Below are 20,834 nucleotides of genomic sequence, written 5' to 3'. Positions count from 1 at the left end.
GCCCCTTACTGCTGACAATAGAAACAGCAAATACAGGAGTAGATCAGGATAGCTGAGCAACCCAGAGCCAGCAACAACAGGCAACAGGCACAGTACTGACCTCCGCAGGACTTCACTCATCTTGAAATTTACTACCACTTACAGCTTGAATTTGTCATTTGCTTAAGCACTTTGTTGAACTGAGGCATGGGAAGAAAAGCAACAGAAATAGTGGTCAGGTATCAGGTGGATTTACATTTTAAGCCACAGCAAAATAGAGAGACTTGAAATTTCTCTGTAGAAGGGTTTGCATAAGCTAAAAATAGCAGCTTACCCCAGTTTAATGATACTGTATTTGTAAAAGCTTCTCTGTAAAATGGTTTCACATAAAAATACAAAATGTTTGGAAAAAAAACAGTGTGACAAGCTATTGTTTGAAGTAATTTTCTATCTTGTACTTTGAATTGTCTGTGAATGGTTCACAAGGTGCTATAATACACTCGATGCTGTACAGAGAAGTGAATATCTGCACTGCCTCACCAGTTGAATGGCTTGCTGATCAAAGAATAAAGGCTTTTAGGATGATTTTTTCATCTACTAGAATCTAAACTGATAAAAACAGTAAAGTCAGATTATTAGAACTGTGTGGGTATTAGGAAATACAACTGAATATCGATTCGGAAGACTGGTTTTAGTATTTATTTAGTAAAACTCACTATACAAACAAAAGTTACCACAACAGTGTAGTATGCAGGGTTATAGTTTCTTCTTCCTTCAAGCTGCTTCTTTGTTTCAGTAAAAACACATATATACATTTACAACAATTTCCCTTTAAAGCACTGGGATTTCATATATTAAAACATACCTGGTAAAATAAGCTTAAAATAATTTTACATTGCTTGGAAAAAGATTTGAGTGAGTAATTTACTCTTACCAGAGTGCCATTGTTGCACAGTATTCAAAAAAATGAACCACCACTAAAATATAGAGTAAAACATTTAAAAGTACATTTATTTAAAATGTGGGCAAAATATCAATATAAAAGAAAATAGAGTATAAGAAATAAAAATAAAGTACAAAACATTTTCATCTTCAACATCCATAATTTAATAGATAGCAAGCCCTTTTATTTTTACATCCAAATTACAATTTTGGCTGAAGTACCATAATTTACGTTAAAATGCTTAAAAACGGGCTAATCAGGATACCTAAAGTGGGCTCTTAAAATGGTAGTATAATACAAAACATAGTAAATTATGTTTCAGCATAATAAAATTACACATCCTAAAAAAGATGCAGTTTATTTTTGCTTTCCTGCTTTAAACTGCTCATCATCCCTAGGAAAACAGCTGGAAAACAGCATCCACAGGAAGTTTTAGTTGCTTTGTACAATGGCTGAACAGCTAGATTTAATGCTCCAAGGATTCCGAAGCAGTAAGGCATTTCACTATCCATCAAGTAAATTTATATGTACGTTTGTTAAGAAAGAACAATTTTAAGAAATGACTGCAAAATAGAACTTATACAAAAAACATGTATAAAGACATAGAACCCTTACAGGGCCCTCCACTGCGTTTATCAAACAGGGCTTATAATCTTCAGTAAAAAGCTATCTTCCTCATCTGCAAGTTACTCGTGACAAATACTTTTCTCAGTGACAAGTTTTTTTCCTGTTGTTTAATATTCTACTACTATTACTTTCTCACAACCCTGCCTCCCACCTCCACTGAAGAATTTCCTACCAAAAAGTAATTCCACTTTGAATTTAAGCTAGGTTTCTGGGTGTTAAACTACCCTCCTACCAAGTAAACATTACACATCCTAAAAAATTATAAATAATTACTTCCTAATTAAGAAAAACTTTTAGTAAACCACACTTCCCTAAGCAGCAGACAGTCTTTACACAAAAAGGATATGATTCATAATCCAGTGTTTGAGTAAGTACTCCAGTCAGGACAAACTCAGCATTGTGGACATCTGGAAATATCAAAAACATGCCTACAATTTACACCCTACAAAGGCATTCTTCCTCATTCTGCATGCGCATCAGGAGGGGCCATTCTGTACCGTTCTGCTCTTCACACAAAGGTGTAAGGGAGTATAGTATTGCCCCACCACTACCAGGGCCCTCCTGTTAGCCATCACACATTTCACACCACAAATCCCAGACTTCCCCATGCGTGTTTTCGATAATAAATACAGCATGTCTTGGAGTTCTACACTGAGGTGAAAATAGCTGAAGTGCAAAATCCCAGATCTTTAACTAACTTGATGAATACTGAGACAGTAATCTTGCCTCATCCAGGACTGAAGCCCCAAGTTCAAGCCTACCCTTCCAGAGATTTATGGGGGCCTAAAATACCTCTATTAGAAATAGCAAACAGCTGCCTCAGATTTCTCCATGATTTGCAGGATAGACCATGTATTCCTCTACTATTACCTGAAAGCTTCAAAAGATGTCTGTTCTTGCAAAAAAATAATAATAATTTAAAAAAAAAATCAAAATAACAGCTACACTGTTCAAATTACATTGATCGTTTATACATACCTATGCCTCTTGCGAAATATTCTCGACATAAATGAAGGTCATTTTCACACGAAATCAAGATTATCTCCGGCAAACTCTACACAAAAGAAACAAGTTGTTAGCTCAGAATAACACAGTAAGAGATTATCAGTAATTTTTAGAAAGCAACACTCTACACACTTTATTCTGCTTATGCTCCATGAGTTTTCGAAAAGAAGGTTGTTTAGATAATACTTTTCCTCCTGCACATTCCACAATAGCTTTCATGGTGGAAAGACTGGGACAAATTCCAGGTGTAATGTAAAAATATTTTCCCTAAAAAGAGAAAAGAAAGAATAAGAGTAAGAAGGTTGTTAACTGATTTCTGCAATGCCTTAAGTTTTACTATCATGTGACTCTTCTCTTAGACAATCATGGGGCAGGCTTTGTAAGCTGGTGTTAGATATCACAGCTTATGGCAACAGATTCATCAGCTGATGAATTGTCCTTAATTTCCACTGATGTTTTCCCTGGAGGGGCAAACCCACGATTTTGATAAGTCGGAACAGCCTAGGTGTGCTTATTTCAACACCTGGAAAATAACAACCAGGAAACCTTCAAATGACCACTGGTTAAACTATGGTTTTAAAAACAAACAAACAAACAAAAAACCCAACAAAAAAAAAGTAACTGCAGCTTGGTAATATATATAAGAACATCAATGCTCCTTGCTTCTTCAAGCACAGGGATGTCTCAAGTGTTGCAAAAGAACTTTAATCTCTTAATTAATAGCCAATATATTACTTTCTGACAAAAATTACCCCACTACTTTTCTGAGAGCAATACAAGTGATCAGATCACAAAGTAGATTATCTCTGTTTACCAGCTAGGAATAAACAAATAACCTTTATATTTATACTGCAAAAGTGAGTGAAATGTAGTATGTAGACTTAATAGAAGACATAGATTCTTATTCATTACAAGTTGTAAAAATACCATTTTTTTAGGTGGTTTGCCTCAAGAAAAAAATCTCAAGTTCAGTTACACTGAAAAATCTCTAGCAACTTGGATCTTCATGTATCTCTCTGCACTGTGACATTTTAACTGGAGGCATGAAAACTATCTTGCATCCTCCTCACCAACAGCCTGGTGGTTAAGTGCAGTTTTCAAGGGGAATCAGACCATAACTCCCTTCGGCTGAAGTGCAAACTTACTCCCAGGCCCTTATTTTTATGGGCAAGTGCTTTGACTGCCAGGTTGGTGTTAAAAAACAACCAAACAAAAAGTCCCTTCTGTAAGTGGCATTTTACAAATAATGGAGCAATGTTCTGAATTTTGTAAGGGAGCAAATACTGTTGAGTATATTGAGCATGTTTTGTTCACATCTACAGGATCCAGTCACTCACGAGAGCTTAGATCCATCCCAACAATGCTTAGGCAGGAAATGGGCATAAAGTAAAAAATAAAATTTAAAACAAATGCTTCACGCTATACGTTAGTCTGTTTTATTGCCCTTGGCTACAAAAGCTGTGGTCCAAGTGCTGAAAAATTTAGGTTGAAAAGCTCCAAGTATTTAAACGTCCTTTTAAACCACATACCTTGAACAGTGGAGCTACTTGTGCTCTCTTTAGAGACTCTTCTAAACTGAAGCAGAACAGCACCTCAGCTTCAGCATCTCTGAGCACAAAGTTCTGCTCATCTGAAAAAGAATGGCTGATGATGTAACACACAAAGACAAAAACATTCACGTAACCCAGGATCTAATCTGATCAGAAAATGTTGGCAGGAGGGGGACTCTAAATGGTAAACACTCACTAATTTTAACATGAATACTGCCTTTTATTAGGCATCTTACAACAATGACCCATGATTACTTGGAGAATAAAACTGTATTTCACACTTGTGTATCTAGCAACAACCACCGTTCTATGAAGTCCCTTTTTCTGAGTTACTGGAGGAACTTGCAAACTTTTACTTATTCTCTACAAACAAAGGAACAGAATGATTAAGTGCAAAATCACTGTGACAACCTACAAGAGCCCAAAAACTGTCTTCAATTCCTCATGCAGCCTTAACAGAGCAAACTTTCCATCTGTTTCCCTTGTCCTGTTATTTCAGCAGATTTTTTTTTTAACAGGGATGGAATTTCAGTCTTCATCTTTCCACACAAAACTATGTCAAACACATTTCTAAATCAGATTTAATTCAAAACACCTAAGTTTAAAGAAAAAAAATAATATGGAGAACAAATTGGTCTTTGCAAGGACAGTTCTGACAACCTGCAAAAGATGCTGTTAATACTTTTCCATGAGACAAAGAAAACCAGTAGGACAATTTTTCTAAACAACTGCCATATTTGCCATCATTGTACTAGGTACAAAAATGAAGGCAGCCCATTAGCTACAAATCCACTAAATTTCAGTAGATTAAGTACTTCAAGTATTAGATCAAAACAGTCATCCTTCTAAATTCCCAGGCCTTCTTTATTTTCTAATAGTTTCCAAATGGATTGATTCCCCAGTTCACTGATGCTCAACCAAGCAAGTTGCCTTCTCTAGATCTATAAAAATGTTTGCTTGTTTACTGGTTAATTATCCATAGATTGAAGTCTTTGTGATGGTTAGGCAGTCATGTTATACATTTGCTCCTTACAAGCAAATTATATAAAAAGAATAAAACAGTCATAAAACAAATAATCAGCCTTTAAGAACGTTTTCTTCAGATCCAACATCCTTGTCAAAAGATCAAAACCATCTATGTTGTTTTTCTATCAGCAAAAAAGCAGTGTAAACACAAAGTTAGTATCTTCCAACACAGTTACGGTACTAGACTACTTAACTTCAATTACTCAAATGCATTTTTGTATGTATTTCCAACAGTGGCTTAGCTCCTTACAACTTCTATTTTAGAAAAATTACTGAAACCAAAAGTATTTGGGGCCTAAAAAGTAATGTAACCATAGGTAAAAATCTGCAAATGTTTATATGAGAAACAAATACAGTGCTTAACAACATCCAACTATTTAATCACTCTAAAGCAAACTTTTAAAGTATTTTTTTATTTATTATTTCCATTTAATGGAAAGAAACTGTATTAAATCAAATGAAAACTAAATGAAACACGATGCTCTGTTGAAAGAGCACTCAATTAAAAAAATGTGATTTGTTCTTGTGACAGCTTTAACGATTCCAATATAACCTTCTACCTCAAGTGAAATACAAACTAGCTGCTAGTGTATTTGCTTAAACATAACATCAGTTATGAACTACACTAGTCCGATTTGCTGTAGACTTAAAATCTCTGTTTTCAAAACTGAACTCTTTAGAAAACTGGCAAGAGACTCTAAAGTCAGAAGTCAGAACAACAAATCGTATTTCAACCTGCATGCCATCTTCCCATACTTGAATCAATGAACCTTAAGTTTACTATAAGAAGGTGATACTAGTTTAACTTACCAACAAACTTCTGGCATTTGAAACACTCTTCTAACCACTCTGGAGTGACTATGTGCTTGACTACAGAAATTGCTGTCAGGAACTTGACAGTTCGGGTCACTTTACTGGCAATTAGATGGGTACATTTCTGGGCAGATTCTGCTACTTCACCTCCAAGGATATAGAGTTTCTGAAAGTTGTACAAAACACAAATCAGAATGGATTAGTCCTCTAAAAATTGGAGGAAAAAATGAAGAATCATCACCATCAAATAAAACTAAACTCCTAATGAAACAGTAAATATAGGAGATTTCTGTGTTACAGTCATTCCTTTACTAAAGATGATTAAAGGACAGAATTTAAAGCCATTGAAAATCCAGGTACTTCCAGACACAAATTTCATCAGGCAAGACTGAAAGCTACATTCTGCTTCTGCAGTTTTTTGGGTTGGGTTTTGTTAAGCAAGGAAATAACTATAGGACACAAATTAAAATCTTTTTTGAAGTGAAACGTGCTATTAAATTTAAGTAAGCAGATTAATAATTTTTCTCTTTTCTATGGAAGGTACACTGTAGCTGCAGTAAACTTAATTTTGCCAGTCTTTTCTTTGAAGAGAAAAGCATCTCATGAAAAACATGTATTCTTTAAATACACCAGTTCCACATGTATTTTTGATGATACTGAGTAACTATCCCTTTTCTCTTTCGGCATTACATACAGCAACTAAACCAGAAAAATCTTGGGTCTTATCCAGTACAACCATCCTACTTTTCTCACCTAAAACTGGTCATGAAGTTTTCTGATTTAAAAACAAATGTAGAAGGGGCCTTCTTGCCTTTTAAAACAATCATACAGAAAGAAAAAACAAGTACCACAAAAGCACAGTTAACTGAAGCAGAACAGTTACCAAATAAAACTCATTTCACAAATTATACTCTAATCTGAGTCCCAGTAAGTTATGGGTTTTTATCCACTAGACGTATGCTAATCAAGTCTTAGGAAAAATTCAACATCAAGAAAAAAGTTAACAGATGTTTCAATGTAGTTCATTAGAGATAAGCATGAAAGTCACCTTAATGTACTGTTGAACTTGCATAGGTTCAAATCCTGTGAAGAGCACCATTGGCGTCAGTTCTGGGGTGAGTTTTTTAGTAGGTGGTGGTAGGTCTTCAATCCTACAAAATATATGAAATACAGCAGAATGAGAAGTTCGCGCCTGAAGTTTGTTTTGGTTTGTTTTTTTTAAAAAATAGACAAGCACACTCTTGCAACTTTTACCAATCGAATTACTCAGATGAATGAGAATTAGGCACAATCAATCTTCTTCTGAAGAAAAAATTAATAGGCTGAGAACAGGATATTTTCTCCTGTTTGTTTTCTCCCAGTCTTCTGACTACTTCACTCTCTAGTCACTACTTTACTCCTGCCAGTTGAGTAGCTGGCAATATGGAAAAAACGTTGATAGTTATCTCAATTAGCAGGGCAAAGGATGGAATCAGACTGATGGCCAGCTGCCACTTCTATGGAGAAGTAAATTAAGGACTATGACACTGATTGCTCACTATTCTTACCTTGCTCTTTTGGAAGACGGCTGAAGACTGGATTCATTTTGCTTTGGTTTCAAAGGCAACCTCACACCCTGAAATTAGATCATCTACATGTTTATATCTGATTTGACGAGGGAAGCAAACTTTATTCTGAAAGAGGAAAACTATATGCTGATCTTCTGAGACTATATCAAAGAAAATTAAAACGCAAATGAAAAAGACACACTACTGAATGCATATTGGTGCCCCTACTGCTTACACAACTGACTCAAGCAAAGCTGAGCATTAACCAAAGCTTCTCCACAAAGTTCTGTAACTATTTAAGTGTACACCAAATAAAATACTGTGGGACTTTTTTTTCTTTAAATAAAGTTGATAATCATCAACGGAAATCCCAAATAATTAAATGAGAAAGAGACTGAAAAACCCATCCATTTGTTAAATACATGAAGGCTACAATATTCTTTCAGGTGCTTAAGTATCAACAGAAAATACTCACAGCTGTGTTTTAAACACTCAAGTTCCCTCACTACCTAAACAGATGCTCCAGAGGATGCTCTGGTACTCACTGGATAGACATTCCTGCCTCCCCAAAACCAGATCGGCTACTACAGCATTTCCCCAGGGGTAGAGAAATGTAGCTTTTAGGCTCTCCCAGGCCTGAGTAACTTGAAACCACAGCTCTCACTTGCAGGAGCGTGTGACATCTATTCGTTTTTAACCTTCAAATCTACATCTGAAATTTAATGAGGAATACTAGAGGCACATGACCAGAACGACAGGCAGCATTATTCCAGCCTCGCTGTGAGGACGGTCCTTTGGGAGGAACAGGCCACAGGGGTTTGTTCCCTATTCTCAGGGACATGCATTTTTATGCTAGGCAATCACTGGTAAGAGCAGCTGAAAGAAAAGCGCAGGCGCTCACTTTCTGACAGACATTTCAGCTATGAAAATGCAAAAGGTAGATGGCATCAACACCATCTGACAGACAGCTGTCCTCAAAAGAGGACACCATACTTTATATCCAAAGACAAATAGAAAAGCCTACTGTGAAGGCAGTGAAGTACCTTGTCTGACACTTCCACATGCCTGGCATTTTCTATTACCAAATCATATTCTTCATACGTGGGCATCCTGAGGGGAGCTGGACAGATTACCTTCAGAAGTCCCTTTCGACATAAGTTACAAGACTCTCACTTCACATGGGCAAGAAGGGTCCCCATACAGTAAATACAGAAAGGGAGGTACTAAATTAGGCTTTCTGACCCCTAAGTTCTCTTCATTTGCTACATAAGACAAAACATGGGGTGTCACCTGGTTTGAGTCACACAAAGGCGGCACACGCCCAATTCTAAGATGAACTCAACTGCAGCATGAACACAAAGGGTGATGGTAACAAACTCAAAACTGAAATAGTTAAAAGCTATTTTAGATATTAATAGTGCATAGTGAATATCTTCACGGATTTTTCATTTTGCCACACAAATTTTTGAAGGTACTTAAATTTCCTAAAATTAGTTTACTATGGGCCCACAAAACAATTCCACGGGGGTCTATAAGAAGAATGTTTCAAACTTATGGCCAGGAATATAGTAATGGCTACTTCTAAACGACAAATACTGCCCCAAACCCTATTTAAAGTATTAGTACAAATTAAGTTATTACAGTTACTAAGCTCCTCTTTTCTGAAGAAGTATACAAAAAGACTGAGATAAGAAGTGATCCAGAACAAAAGTGGTATGGCAAAATGTTTTTGTGCAATACAAAATGTTATCTGACGAGTCATCTGTTGTACAAATGAACTGAAAGCTCACTAGCTCAAATTGGGATTTACTTTCATCAGGACAGACACTGAAAATAGTTATCAAGTATAAACGTGAAATGGGAAGAGAATTTACAATACAAAAACTGAAAAGAGTTTTCTACATATTCAAAACAAGGAAACAGTTCAGAAGATAATTGCAGTTTCCACCTCAGCTCTTACACCTGTCTCATGTTTGCATGTTTCACAGAATACACTACATGCCAAGAACTAAATGATTTGTATCTTTAAGGTACCTTCTTCATATCCTTACTGTTGTTCATCTACACTGCTGTTATTCCGAGGGTTATCAACTACACTTTTTAAAGCAAGATATATTTTTAAATTATAAAATATATGGTATATATGCCCATGGTTTTAATTGTTAGGATATTTCAAAGAGATGATATAAAGTAGTTCCACCCTTAATTTACATTAACTATCCTATTTAAAATTTAGTCAATATTTAACAAAATTCTTACTGATCTTTGGTGCTCTGCCTTAAAAACCCTTATGTGGCCTGATTTCATGTACTGACTCAAAAAATACTAAGCCCTTTCTAAAGGTCTGATGTAAAAATTGAAGACTGAAACACTAGCCCAAGATGTTTCAAAAGTAACTTGATTTTGTGTATCATAGTGCAGGTTCTTAGTTCTACAAAACATGGTTTCTCAGAATAGAGAGAACGCTAGCAGGAAGTACACTCAGGAGGTTCATTACAGGTCTGTGTTAAGTCCCTCTGGCATGCTGCTTACACCATATACACAGTGCTCACACATTAAAAACACTAAAGAGTAATCTTATAAAAATAGCTGTATATTTATAACAATTCCACATACCATTAGAAGTTCTGGTGATACCTTTAATGGGACTCTCCAAGCATCTAGAAAATGAAGAACAAGACAAAAATTAAACCACTGCAACGTTATTTATAACAGAAGACACATGCTTCTATTCATTAAATGGGTACATATAGAAATGCTACAGAACACAGGATTTTGGGACCAAAACTCTTACCAAGAAGGTTTAGAACTAGATGTTGACTAGGAGAAAGTGGATCTTGAAGACTGAACACTGTATACCGACTGTGTTGTATCTGCCGTAAAGCTTCAAAATTTCCTAGCAGAATGTCACAGAGCCATTGTGCATTTACACATGGTATTCTCCACTCTTTAGCCTTCTCATACTTCAAGCCACTGGGCCTTATTGTTCAGAGATGAAGAAAAAAAAAATTGGATTTCAATGAAATAGGTAAAATAGCAATTTCTAATAATAAACCTAAAATACCATTATTTCTGTGTTTGCCTATTATCTCTTTTAACCATGACAAAGTAGATACTCTGAAAAAATACTTTTGCTTTACATCTTAGGACAAGTCAATCAGGGGAGAATTTCTACCCCAAATGGAATCATTAGACCCAGATTTAACTTAGTTTTCCCTCCCCCAATGTTTTAAAATAATTATTTTTTTAAAAAAACAGATATTTTACTTGTAGATGATGTATCAGCATCCCTTATAAAAGACCGTAGAACAGTGGAATTAAAAATTACTTTTCTTTTGCCTGTCTTCAGAAGGCAAAATTTATCATGTAACAGTGTGCAGTAGTTTAGTTCAAGAAACTCATCAGTAAGTTTGTTGCTATCAAATTGCAAAATTGATTAAAATTGACATTCTTATAATGAGATGTAACTAGCACCTCACATTAAGAAAAGCACTAACTGGCAATAGGCAACTGAGAATGCGAGTACTGCAGAGATAAACCACTTACTCTTTACAGATGAGAACCGTATTGCTGCGACACAGATAGCCTGTGTATTTGGCACCTGCTAGGTAGGCCATTAGTTTGAGGTCATCTCTGTCACTATCAACAAATCCTGTCACAGAGATTATCTACAGACAGAAAGAGACAGTTAACAAATAACTGAACATAGATGGTATTTACAAAATATTCCTGCTGAAATTATTTTTCTGTTACTAACTTTTTTACATTACAATGAAAGATACAGTATCATGACCATGGCATATAGGTACTTAGTTAAAACGTGGCTTGTAGCATACATAACAATACAATTTAAAAGTGATTTGTTTATACATAAAATTTTCAGGTTTCTAGCACCAGTTCTGACTCAGGAAGAACCATTTTCATTCTGCTGGTCAGCCTTTTCTCATTTACAAAGACTGCAGTTTTACTATGAAAGAACTCACAGCTGGTTTTCTCGCATGTCTCACCTCTTTCTTCTGCTGCTGTTTATATTCAGGAAACAGAGAAATGCTTAAATGTACTTGCCCTACTCTACTTTTAAAAATCTCCTGCCACAAAGCCAAATAACCTGTGCCAACAGATTATAGGTGGTGAACTGTAATTCCACTTCTTCCATTCTTACCCTTATTCTTGCCAAGTTTTCATTTTTGCCATTCTCCCTTTTTATTTAGGAAAAGGCATCAGCAATTTTGTTGCTGATAATAAACTATGTTTATTACATTACATATTACATTTACTACTAACCACTGTGTTCACATGCATATTGTTATATTCTGATTTTCCCAAACCTGTATTTCTTTTTATGTCTTTTAGAGCAGGCTAGTAGCAAGGGCATCATCCCGTATGTCTGCATCCAGCACACAGAAACACAATGCCAAGACATACTTTGGCACCTTGTTTTATAATGCACAGTGCATTTCAAGATGCATTCAATTCAACTGCAAGTTCACCTCCGAACCCCACAAAATTCAACTTTCCCAGTGCTTCTCATTGCACAGGCTACTGGAAGTGTGACCTATTCCCCGATTAACAGCACAGGCTTTCTTTTTTGATATTTGCTAGGTATTGACCCAGAAAAACCCTCAAAAAATCCCCTCAAAACATTGGGTTATATACTGTTAGACGTGCTGTTAGTAAAAAACTGCACAGCTTGGATTCCTGTCATCTTGCTATGTATAACTCAGGCAATCTTTGCACCTCAGCACTCAGAACTTGGTAAGACTTGCAAAACACTCTGAATCACTCACTATTATGCACTAACAGAAGCTTTTCTTCTGAGACAAAAGAAATGTGCATTTTGCTTTGAGTAAGCACTTTCTAGCTGTATCTTAATACTGCTCATGTAATGAAGTAAGCATTCTTTAGAAGTAAGCTTTTTCTTCTTACATGTTGAGAGCATGGCTTTCCTCCTGGTGGAAATGCCACTGGAAAATGAAGGGCTCGATGAGGTGGTACCATTTTCTTCTTCTTCAAGATTGAGTTCAGCCAATGTGCTGTAATACATCTCTTCCTTTCTCTTAAAGCCTATGAATACATTCATAAACTGCTTTTAGAAACCAAAATACATCTTTATTTTAAACTCTTTCTACAATACAAAGCTTCAATTTCGTTTGTTTTTCTCTACTTTTTCAGGATCCTCCTTCTCAAAGCATCTTTTTTAGTCTTCTCTGGAATAAATCTACTTAACTACATGCATTATAAAAGTTTGTTATACCATAAACCACAGATCATAAAAAAGCACATCATGAAAAACTTTAATTTTATATTCGCAATCTAAGCATGAAGTACATACTGTAAAGCCCTACCTTTCCAGCAATAAAACAAAAGCATGCATGAATACATGGTACTAGTTTGCTTACCTGAGCATACATGTTACTGACTTGGCTTTCACAGAGAAGATGAGTACATCTGCTTGTAAGGGTAGGGTCCACTGTCCCACCATGTGCTTGAATGACCTGGTAAGAGAACAAACCCAGAACTTCTAATATATGTAACAATTTTAAAATTACCCTAAGAAACAAACAGTCTGATATGAAAGCCTACTCTTTAGGACACTTGCCACCATTAGCACCATTTCACCGAAGAGTTACCCCCCCAAAAAAGGTTTGATATCTAGCTTAAGAACATTTCTGAAAAAAAAATGTGAAAACAAAATTAAATATGCACCTTTTCAGTGAGCTACAAAAAGTCTATTTTTTAGAATCAATTAAAAAAAACCCAAATAAAGATATATAAACAAAAATAACCCTTCTCACATTTTTATTTTTGCAGTATAACTATCAAACAATTTTTCATGAATTATTCAATTCTATCTCAGCAATAAACACAAGTGCTGTTAAAAATGTCAACAGCTTACTTGATTATGCAAAATTGTAGGGAAAATTCAACTATAAAATCCATCAGAAGTTTCTGAAGAACATCAAAGTCCTCTCATTTAGGAAAGGATACAATCAGATTTTTCTGAAAAATAGAAGTTGGCAAAAAATAGAAACACTCTATTCCTCCATCTTATTCACTCAGGTGGATACCTCACAGGCTATTAAATGCCAAGATCATATGCAAAAAAAAGTCTTCTTATACAATCAAGTTAAATAGCAATGCTGTATTACATTTGCTGCACTACAACTGCGTGATTAAAAGCATAAATAGTCAGGAAATAGTTAAGGCTGTATCTTATTTAGCTAATGTTACGACTAAAGACCTAATTCAACCAGGCTGCACATATAAAGCATTTTTATTACTTCTTCTGGTCAGCTGCAGTTGAATAACGGTTTTTAGGTTGTAACACAAACATTACACAAAAGGATACCTAAAGAAAAGTGAACAGTGCTAAAATACTTCCAATAATTTCTTTTTGAATTTAGTTACTATGACATTATGCTATCACAGTTTTTTAAAAATACAGCAGAATCTTACCCGTTTCCAGGTCGCTAACAGCTGTTTGTCAGACATCTGTTCTGGGTAATCAGCAATTGCAAAGACACAGCCCAGTAGGAAATACTCTTCTGGAACTGGAATAGTTTGGCACATAAAAGAACAAAAAATTAAATACTTACAAGTCTGAAGAGTTCATCTCAGAACATATTTGCTACACTAATCTTTTCTATCACCAGGTTATAATCATCATTCAATTCTGAAGTAAATCTTTCTTGAGAAAACCAAGATCCAAAATTGCAAAGCTGACAGCCACATCTAAAGACAGAGTTGAGCCCAGGTTGTGTGTGGTTTTTTTTTTTTGTTCTGGGTGGGTTTCTTCCTGGAGGAAGGGGATTAAAGGGGCAGAAGGAAGGGGCACTGAAAGGAAAACGTAAGACAACTTACTCTTTTATACAGATCAGTTATGAATAGTCGAAACAATCAAAAAGCTTTCAGTTCTACTAGCATGGACAGAATTCAAAGCAGGGCATGGCAACCTTCTATCTGATACTGAATCCTCATTAATCTACTAGTATTTCCGAAATTTAAGATGTCTTTCCAGTTGTTATGCTGTCTGAAAGCTTTCCCCTTCCTCTCATCCAAAGCAAAAAAAAAAAAAAAAAAATTAAAAAATGTATGCTATGCATAGAGAACACTGTTCTCATAATTTATATGCTAGTGGCATAAAGTATATATTTGAAAAGAGAACCTCGTCAGCGCTCTCATGGTTTTCAGATTTCTGGATCATCCTTAGTTATGATTTAAATCTGTTTGCCTAAAAATTAGTAAAACAGGTCCTGAGCCATGAATGGCATTTCTAAGTCTAACAATCCCATACCGTAAACACAGCATTATTTTTTCTATTCTAACCCACATTATGTCGTGTCATTAGCCACTTTTTTCCAGGATCAGAAGGCAATAATTACTAACTCTCCACAGCTGGATCGTGTCCAAAAAGCGGCTGCTGTTGCAGTTGTTGCTGTTGCTGCTGGTGGTGTTGTGGCTGCTGGGCTGCAACTTGATGCTGTAGTGTTTGAGATGTCTGAGTTAAGTGTTGTGTTGCCTGATTCTGCATTTGCTGTTGCTGATGCTGTTGGTGTAATCGCTGTAAGTGCTGCTGCTGTAACTGCTGCTGCTGCTGTATTTGCTGCTGCTGATGTTGCAGCTGTTGTTGTTGCAGATTCTGTTGCTGCAACTGCTGCAACTGTTGCTGTTGTAGCTGCTGCTGCTGCAACTGATGAAGTTGCTGTTGCAAAGCATGCTGCTGTTGGAACTGGAGCTGTTGCTGAGGACGGTGTAGCTGCTGTTGAGCATGTAACTGCTGCTGTGGAAACTGAAGCTGCTGTTGTGCAAACTGGTGCTGCTGATGAACTTGCTGTTGCTGTTGTGAAAACTGATGAGGCTGTTGCTGTTGGAAAGACTGCTGGGATATCTGGGGTTGCTGCTGCTGCTGCTGTTGTAGCTGCATAAGTTGTTGAGGTTGAAGGTGTAAAAGAGGATGGTGCTGTTGCTGCTGTGCTTGATGTGACTGCTGTAATAAATGTGTCTCTGGTGTTAGTTTCACTTGACTAAACAGCACCGCATTTGGATGTGCCTGTTGGCTATGATTTACTTGTTGTTCTAAACTTTTTGTAGGTGCTGAAAGTGATTGTAATATCTAGAAAACAAAGATTAGTTTTGTGACCTTTTTGTTGTCATTCAGTTTTAAAAATATTTAAAGAACTACTGGGAAAATACAATTCTCAAAAGAACGCTATGCTTAAATATATTGTGAGCTAAACAAAAATCTTTAACTGTTAATAGCAAAATGAAAACACAGGACTTACACATAGAAAAGTGTGGAGGTACACGGCTCCTAAGGCAATGCGCATTTCAGCAAAATTTAAGATTAAAACCTATCCCTGTATTATTGATGATATCTCCAATAGCATTATGACTATTAACACTATATTAATAATTACATTGAGCAACGCAATCAACTGTAATATTAATTTCACAATCCTGTTGGCTCATTAAGTTCAAAGTTTCTTTAACTTAATTGCTAATACTGCCTTTACTAATTAGTGCTGTTTGAAACATGGTAACAATACAACTTCACTTTCTTTTGAACCAATTCAGGAATATTTAGCTCTATTTTTTTAAACTGAATCCCAAAATACAAAGAAAAACATTGATCAGCTGAGCACTAATAGTTTCTTGGGGAGAAAAACCCTAACCACCTGTACTTAAGAATAACAGATTTTAGGCTTCCACAGAGTGCCAAAGTAATCTGGAGTTCAATTTCATTTTTAGATGTAGAACTCGTCGTTAAAGGAAAAATCATTTCACACTAAGCAGACACAAGTTAGCAAGACAGTTTTTAAAGCATCAGAAAAGGGAAAATGAGGCAAATTACTAACAGATTAGGATGAGTTCTACATATTTACTGAAGAATTTTAATATAAACTACCTATTAAAAATTAGAAGGAGCAATAGGAAACTCTAGATTTGCCATCCATAGTGTTTTAAATGTGAAATCAGCTTTGGTGAATCCTGCAAAGCTTGTTTCCTTCACCCACACTATTTCATCACATACAGTGTAAACTCCAGTGATGTGTGTGTGTGAGACAGAGTAAGTAATCAAAGCACATCACTACAACACAAAGCCAATTAACTGTATCCTCTCAATGAGATGTCCATCAACTCTTCACCAGAAGTGGCTCAAGTGGTTTTTACAATCAAAACATCTCAGGTTTCATCTAAGTAATTTTGATACTATTGGTATAGCATACATTTACAACCACAATTATCAATGCATTACCCATCACTAATGTCTAGACAGCACCACAGTATAAACATTCAATAACTAAAAATAACATACACAAAAAGAATATTTCCATGGCTCAGTATGAGGAGATAGCTTCATGCTGCTCTCCACAAAAAAAGTCCCAAAAGTCCAAATTACAGAAGCTTCAGGACACATATTTCAAAATAAAGGGATAAAACTTTCAAAAGTATCCTAGGGCTATATTCAGAAAGTACCTTTGTATCTGCAAAATGCCTTATTATTACAGATCTTGCCATTCAGCAGAAATCTGACGTTTAAAGTAAACACTAACTTTCCAAGATTGTGCACCAAGATGTGGAATCCACCCAAGACTGGTACCCAAGCAGGATACAAAGTACAATTTAATCCAGCGAGAGGGAAGTTACAAGGAAAAAGGTAGAATTGGCATTCCTCCCTCTAGGAAGCAGATTCACAACTCTAAGATGCAAAGCTTTTCTCCACATGGAGCTAGCACAACAGCCTACACAGCAGCCTGATACAGTACCTGAGAACAGTCCTTGCACACCACAGTCAAGTCTCTAACAGACTTTTGGAGAAAAAAGTCTAGCTGAAGCATGATACCATCAACTGCCCTGTAGCTCTATAAATATTGCTTACAGAAGAATACTTCCACAGGGACACCACTAAAGAGTATTTGATAGTCCAGTGGCTGGGCTGTAGAAGATGTGGTGTTCAGACATGAAAGCATCAGCCAACTTACCAGCACTGGCCAACTGACCAGGATGTTGGCAGTTCTGCTCAGTCCTTACCCAGAAGTCTCAATCCTTAAACAATTCAAGGCACCAACAAGAGGAATCTAAGACTCAGTTCTAAAATGAAGCCTGTATTTCTATTTCATATTCAGAAGTCATATAGACAACAAAGAACCAACATTTCTGAGTGACTCGACTTTTTGTGTTTAAGTGCTAGCTGTAAGCTTCTATATTATTCAGACACCTTTGAAAGTTTTACCATCATATGAACATCCAAATAAATGCACCAGTGCAATTATTTAAGTAAAAGATATGTTTAACATTTACCAGCACCTACTTTTCTCATGTTTCCTTCCCATTAACATCTAAGAATTTCAATCCTGCAAGTTATTTCAGTGCATGCTCACTCACTTTTTATCTTCTTCTAAAAATAAATTAAATACAAAAGCTGCAATTATTTCAACTGTTCGAGTGGCATAAGAACTTGTAAATTAGGACTTCTCCATCATAATCCTGACTATACTATGTAACAACTTAACGATGCCCAGCAGAACAACATAGTATAGAACTGAACCTACTGTGAGAACAATCAATTTCACAGTTTTATGTGTTTATAGCACAAATAATTCCTTGCACTGAAGGAAAAGGGTATGAAATCAGGTTTCCTGAAGTAGTCAAAGAATTCTAAAATAATGAATTATTTTTTCTCTTAACAAGAAATCAGTACTGAAACTCTAAACCATGCTATAGTTAAACACAGCTTTACTCTTCCAAACATTTTTTCCAGATGCATTCTTACTTCTGTGAACCTGCTAGGAATGAAGTTACTTATTACGGGAAGGTTACTAATTTGGCCACAACTTCTGATACAGGGAACTTTTAATCCTCTGTACATTTATAGAACAATAAAAGGAAATTGAAGTTCTTGGATATGATAGTTCCTAAGAAAAAGTCCAATATCTTATAAATTAAAAATCCAACACTTACATGTGCTACATTTGATGGTCTATTAATCTGCTGAATATCAGCACTATTAGTAATATTCCTTAATGTCCGCATGGCTGGACTCCACGTAGTCATCATTTCCTGTCGATCAGAACTTTGGGCACCTTGTACTGAAGCCATTAGATTGCCTCTCATATCCGGAGGCAAAATATTACCTGGCACTGGTGGGACATTGGCACATAAATTAATTAACCCAGAGTCTTTCCCTTGAGGCAACCTACGCTTTGCTGCAGATGCCTGTGGGACTTCAGCTGGTGTCCAATTCAAATTCCTTTCCTGCTTTTCTGGAGAGGAATCTGAAGAATCATCAAACATCAGTTCCCCTTTTGCCTTATCAGCAGTAGTAGATTTTGGTGAAAAAACTTGATCACCCAACGGTGATCCTTCTCGAGAAGATGCTGGGCTCGATAATTTTTCATCGGTACTAGCTTCATTTTGAGAATCTTGTTCTTCGTTTTCCACTTCTTCCTCTTCTTCCTCCTCCTCCTCTTCCTCCTCGTATATAATTAAACGAGGATGATAAGGAGTCTCTTCTTTTTTAGTCTTATCAGCTACAGAATCCAGTACCCAGTCTGGTGTCACAATTTTAATGCTGTCCCGTTTACAAGCACATTCATATTTTTCCTAGGAAAAAAAATAAGACTTTATTGAAAGACAAAAGATCCAAAATAACTTATTTGAGGGCAGGGCTAGAGCATGGAGAGGCAGATCACAAGAGGCTGTCCAATAACAGAAAGTGATCTCTCCCAGAACCAACAGGACAAACAAACTACACTACTGTGCGTAACCACAAGTTCCAGGAGATTAAAACAAAACCCTCCACATTTACAATATAAAGGACTCAGAAGACACAACTGCAGAAGATTAAGTCTTCACTTGCAACAATACCACTCCCAAAATTCTTCTCAAACCCAATCACCAAAGGATTCAAAAATCATGAAATCTGGTCCCAGAAAAGCCTTCAGAACTCCAGCCGCTGGGAACATCACAGTCAATACTAAGATGCAGCTCATTTTTTAGGTGGACATTAAGGCGAGTCTAAATACAGTTTATACTTACATTTTCTCCACTAAAAAAGGTAAAAGAACAAAAAAAAACCAACACCACCATGAAAAAGCATTTAGGGAAAAATCAGAATTTCACAAGAGACAAATATTTACAAGGTGATCACTGAAAAAAATGCATTTCAGCTGGAATACAAATCAGAACCCAGTTGGGTATTTCCCATACACCTTCTCAGAAGCTGCAAACTGTAATACTGCCCTCAACTTGAAAGTTACACTTCTGTCCAAATATTAGCTAAATCCATTTCAATGAGAGGTTACGACGTTGACAAAGTAGAACACTTTATCCCTCCCTCCTTATCATTCCAACATTTTAAGATATATACAAACAGTAAAACTTCACTGATTCCTTTCCTAAGAAATAGAAGTAGACACAGAATCAGTGCTCTATTTATTCAAACATCCTCTTTCATGGAAACCCCTCACAAATATCAAGACAACGGGGGAAAAAAAAAAAGAAAACTTTCTTTAGAAGATTTGAAACTAATTTCAGGATCTAATATTTAGAAGTGATTGAACTGGGATTTTCTTTGTATGTCAAACAATATAAATTAACAACTAGCACACTCAGAGGAAATTAATTTAATTTAATGATTCTCTAGAGTTATTTCCTACAATGAAACTGTCATTCATACACAATAAAGAGATTACAGATGAAACCAAGTTTATTTGCAGATATGAGTTTTCATTCTTTGTGGTGAGAATTATTAAGAATCTTGTTTTATCATCTTGTGTCTAGTCAAAGCAATCATTTAAGTTTTCACTAGTGTCAAAACTGTTCTCATTACAAACTGCTGCAGATTCCCTTGTAGTAGTATGTCAGAGCAGCAGGACTAGAAGCATTTTAAATAATCATCTTATAAAATTGTTCCCATTCAATGATTATGTAAATTAAACAAGATAGATATTTTATCCTACAGATATGAAATGCTAATGTGTTTTTTCCCAGTTTCTTGACTGGCAAGCTCAAGACAACATCCTTTGCTCTGAAAAGCTCATGATTTAAGACATCACTTCTTAAATGTATATCATTGACTCTTAAAAACACCATGTTAGGTAGCAAAGCTCTTTGTCCAAGCATTACATTCTGCTGTGATGGAGGACACAACTAGAGGGATGTTTGGTACACCCTTCTGAATCTTCCACAGAAGATCATGCACTTAAAAACCCCAAAAACCAACCCCCCCCCCCCGCCCCCCAAAAACAAACCTATAAAGGTTCTTGTAGTTTTAAATGAAACAGGGAAGAAAAAGCAAGCATTTCTCATGTCCGCACCTTCTCTTCTCCCAATGCCAGTCCA

General features: G+C 36.0%; 1 protein-coding gene across 1 annotated transcript in view; it reads right to left on the bottom strand.

The window, feature by feature from the left end:
• Window positions 1-663: 663 nt before the first annotated feature.
• PAXIP1 (PAX interacting protein 1) overlaps window positions 664-20,834 on the bottom strand; it is a 35,846-nt gene continuing 15,675 nt past the window's right edge. The window contains exons 6-21 of the mRNA XM_074868866.1: window positions 18,453-19,094; window positions 14,877-15,603; window positions 13,947-14,041; window positions 12,890-12,985; window positions 12,417-12,554; window positions 11,037-11,158; window positions 10,285-10,469; window positions 10,107-10,150; window positions 7,491-7,558; window positions 6,992-7,094; window positions 5,941-6,109; window positions 4,084-4,184; window positions 2,687-2,821; window positions 2,528-2,603; window positions 1,897-1,956; window positions 664-1,450 (exon numbers count right to left, since the gene is read on the bottom strand). Of these exons, the coding sequence (XP_074724967.1) occupies window positions 1,434-1,450; window positions 1,897-1,956; window positions 2,528-2,603; window positions 2,687-2,821; window positions 4,084-4,184; window positions 5,941-6,109; window positions 6,992-7,094; window positions 7,491-7,558; window positions 10,107-10,150; window positions 10,285-10,469; window positions 11,037-11,158; window positions 12,417-12,554; window positions 12,890-12,985; window positions 13,947-14,041; window positions 14,877-15,603; window positions 18,453-19,094 (2,778 nt within the window). The 3' untranslated portion in view covers window positions 664-1,433. The remainder of the gene's footprint in view (window positions 1,451-1,896; window positions 1,957-2,527; window positions 2,604-2,686; window positions 2,822-4,083; window positions 4,185-5,940; window positions 6,110-6,991; window positions 7,095-7,490; window positions 7,559-10,106; window positions 10,151-10,284; window positions 10,470-11,036; window positions 11,159-12,416; window positions 12,555-12,889; window positions 12,986-13,946; window positions 14,042-14,876; window positions 15,604-18,452; window positions 19,095-20,834) is intronic.

This window comes from Strix uralensis, chromosome 1 (genome assembly GCF_047716275.1).
Source record: "Strix uralensis isolate ZFMK-TIS-50842 chromosome 1, bStrUra1, whole genome shotgun sequence".
Taxonomy (NCBI): domain Eukaryota; kingdom Metazoa; phylum Chordata; class Aves; order Strigiformes; family Strigidae; genus Strix; species Strix uralensis.
This window is presented reverse-complemented; position numbering and strand designations above follow the sequence as displayed.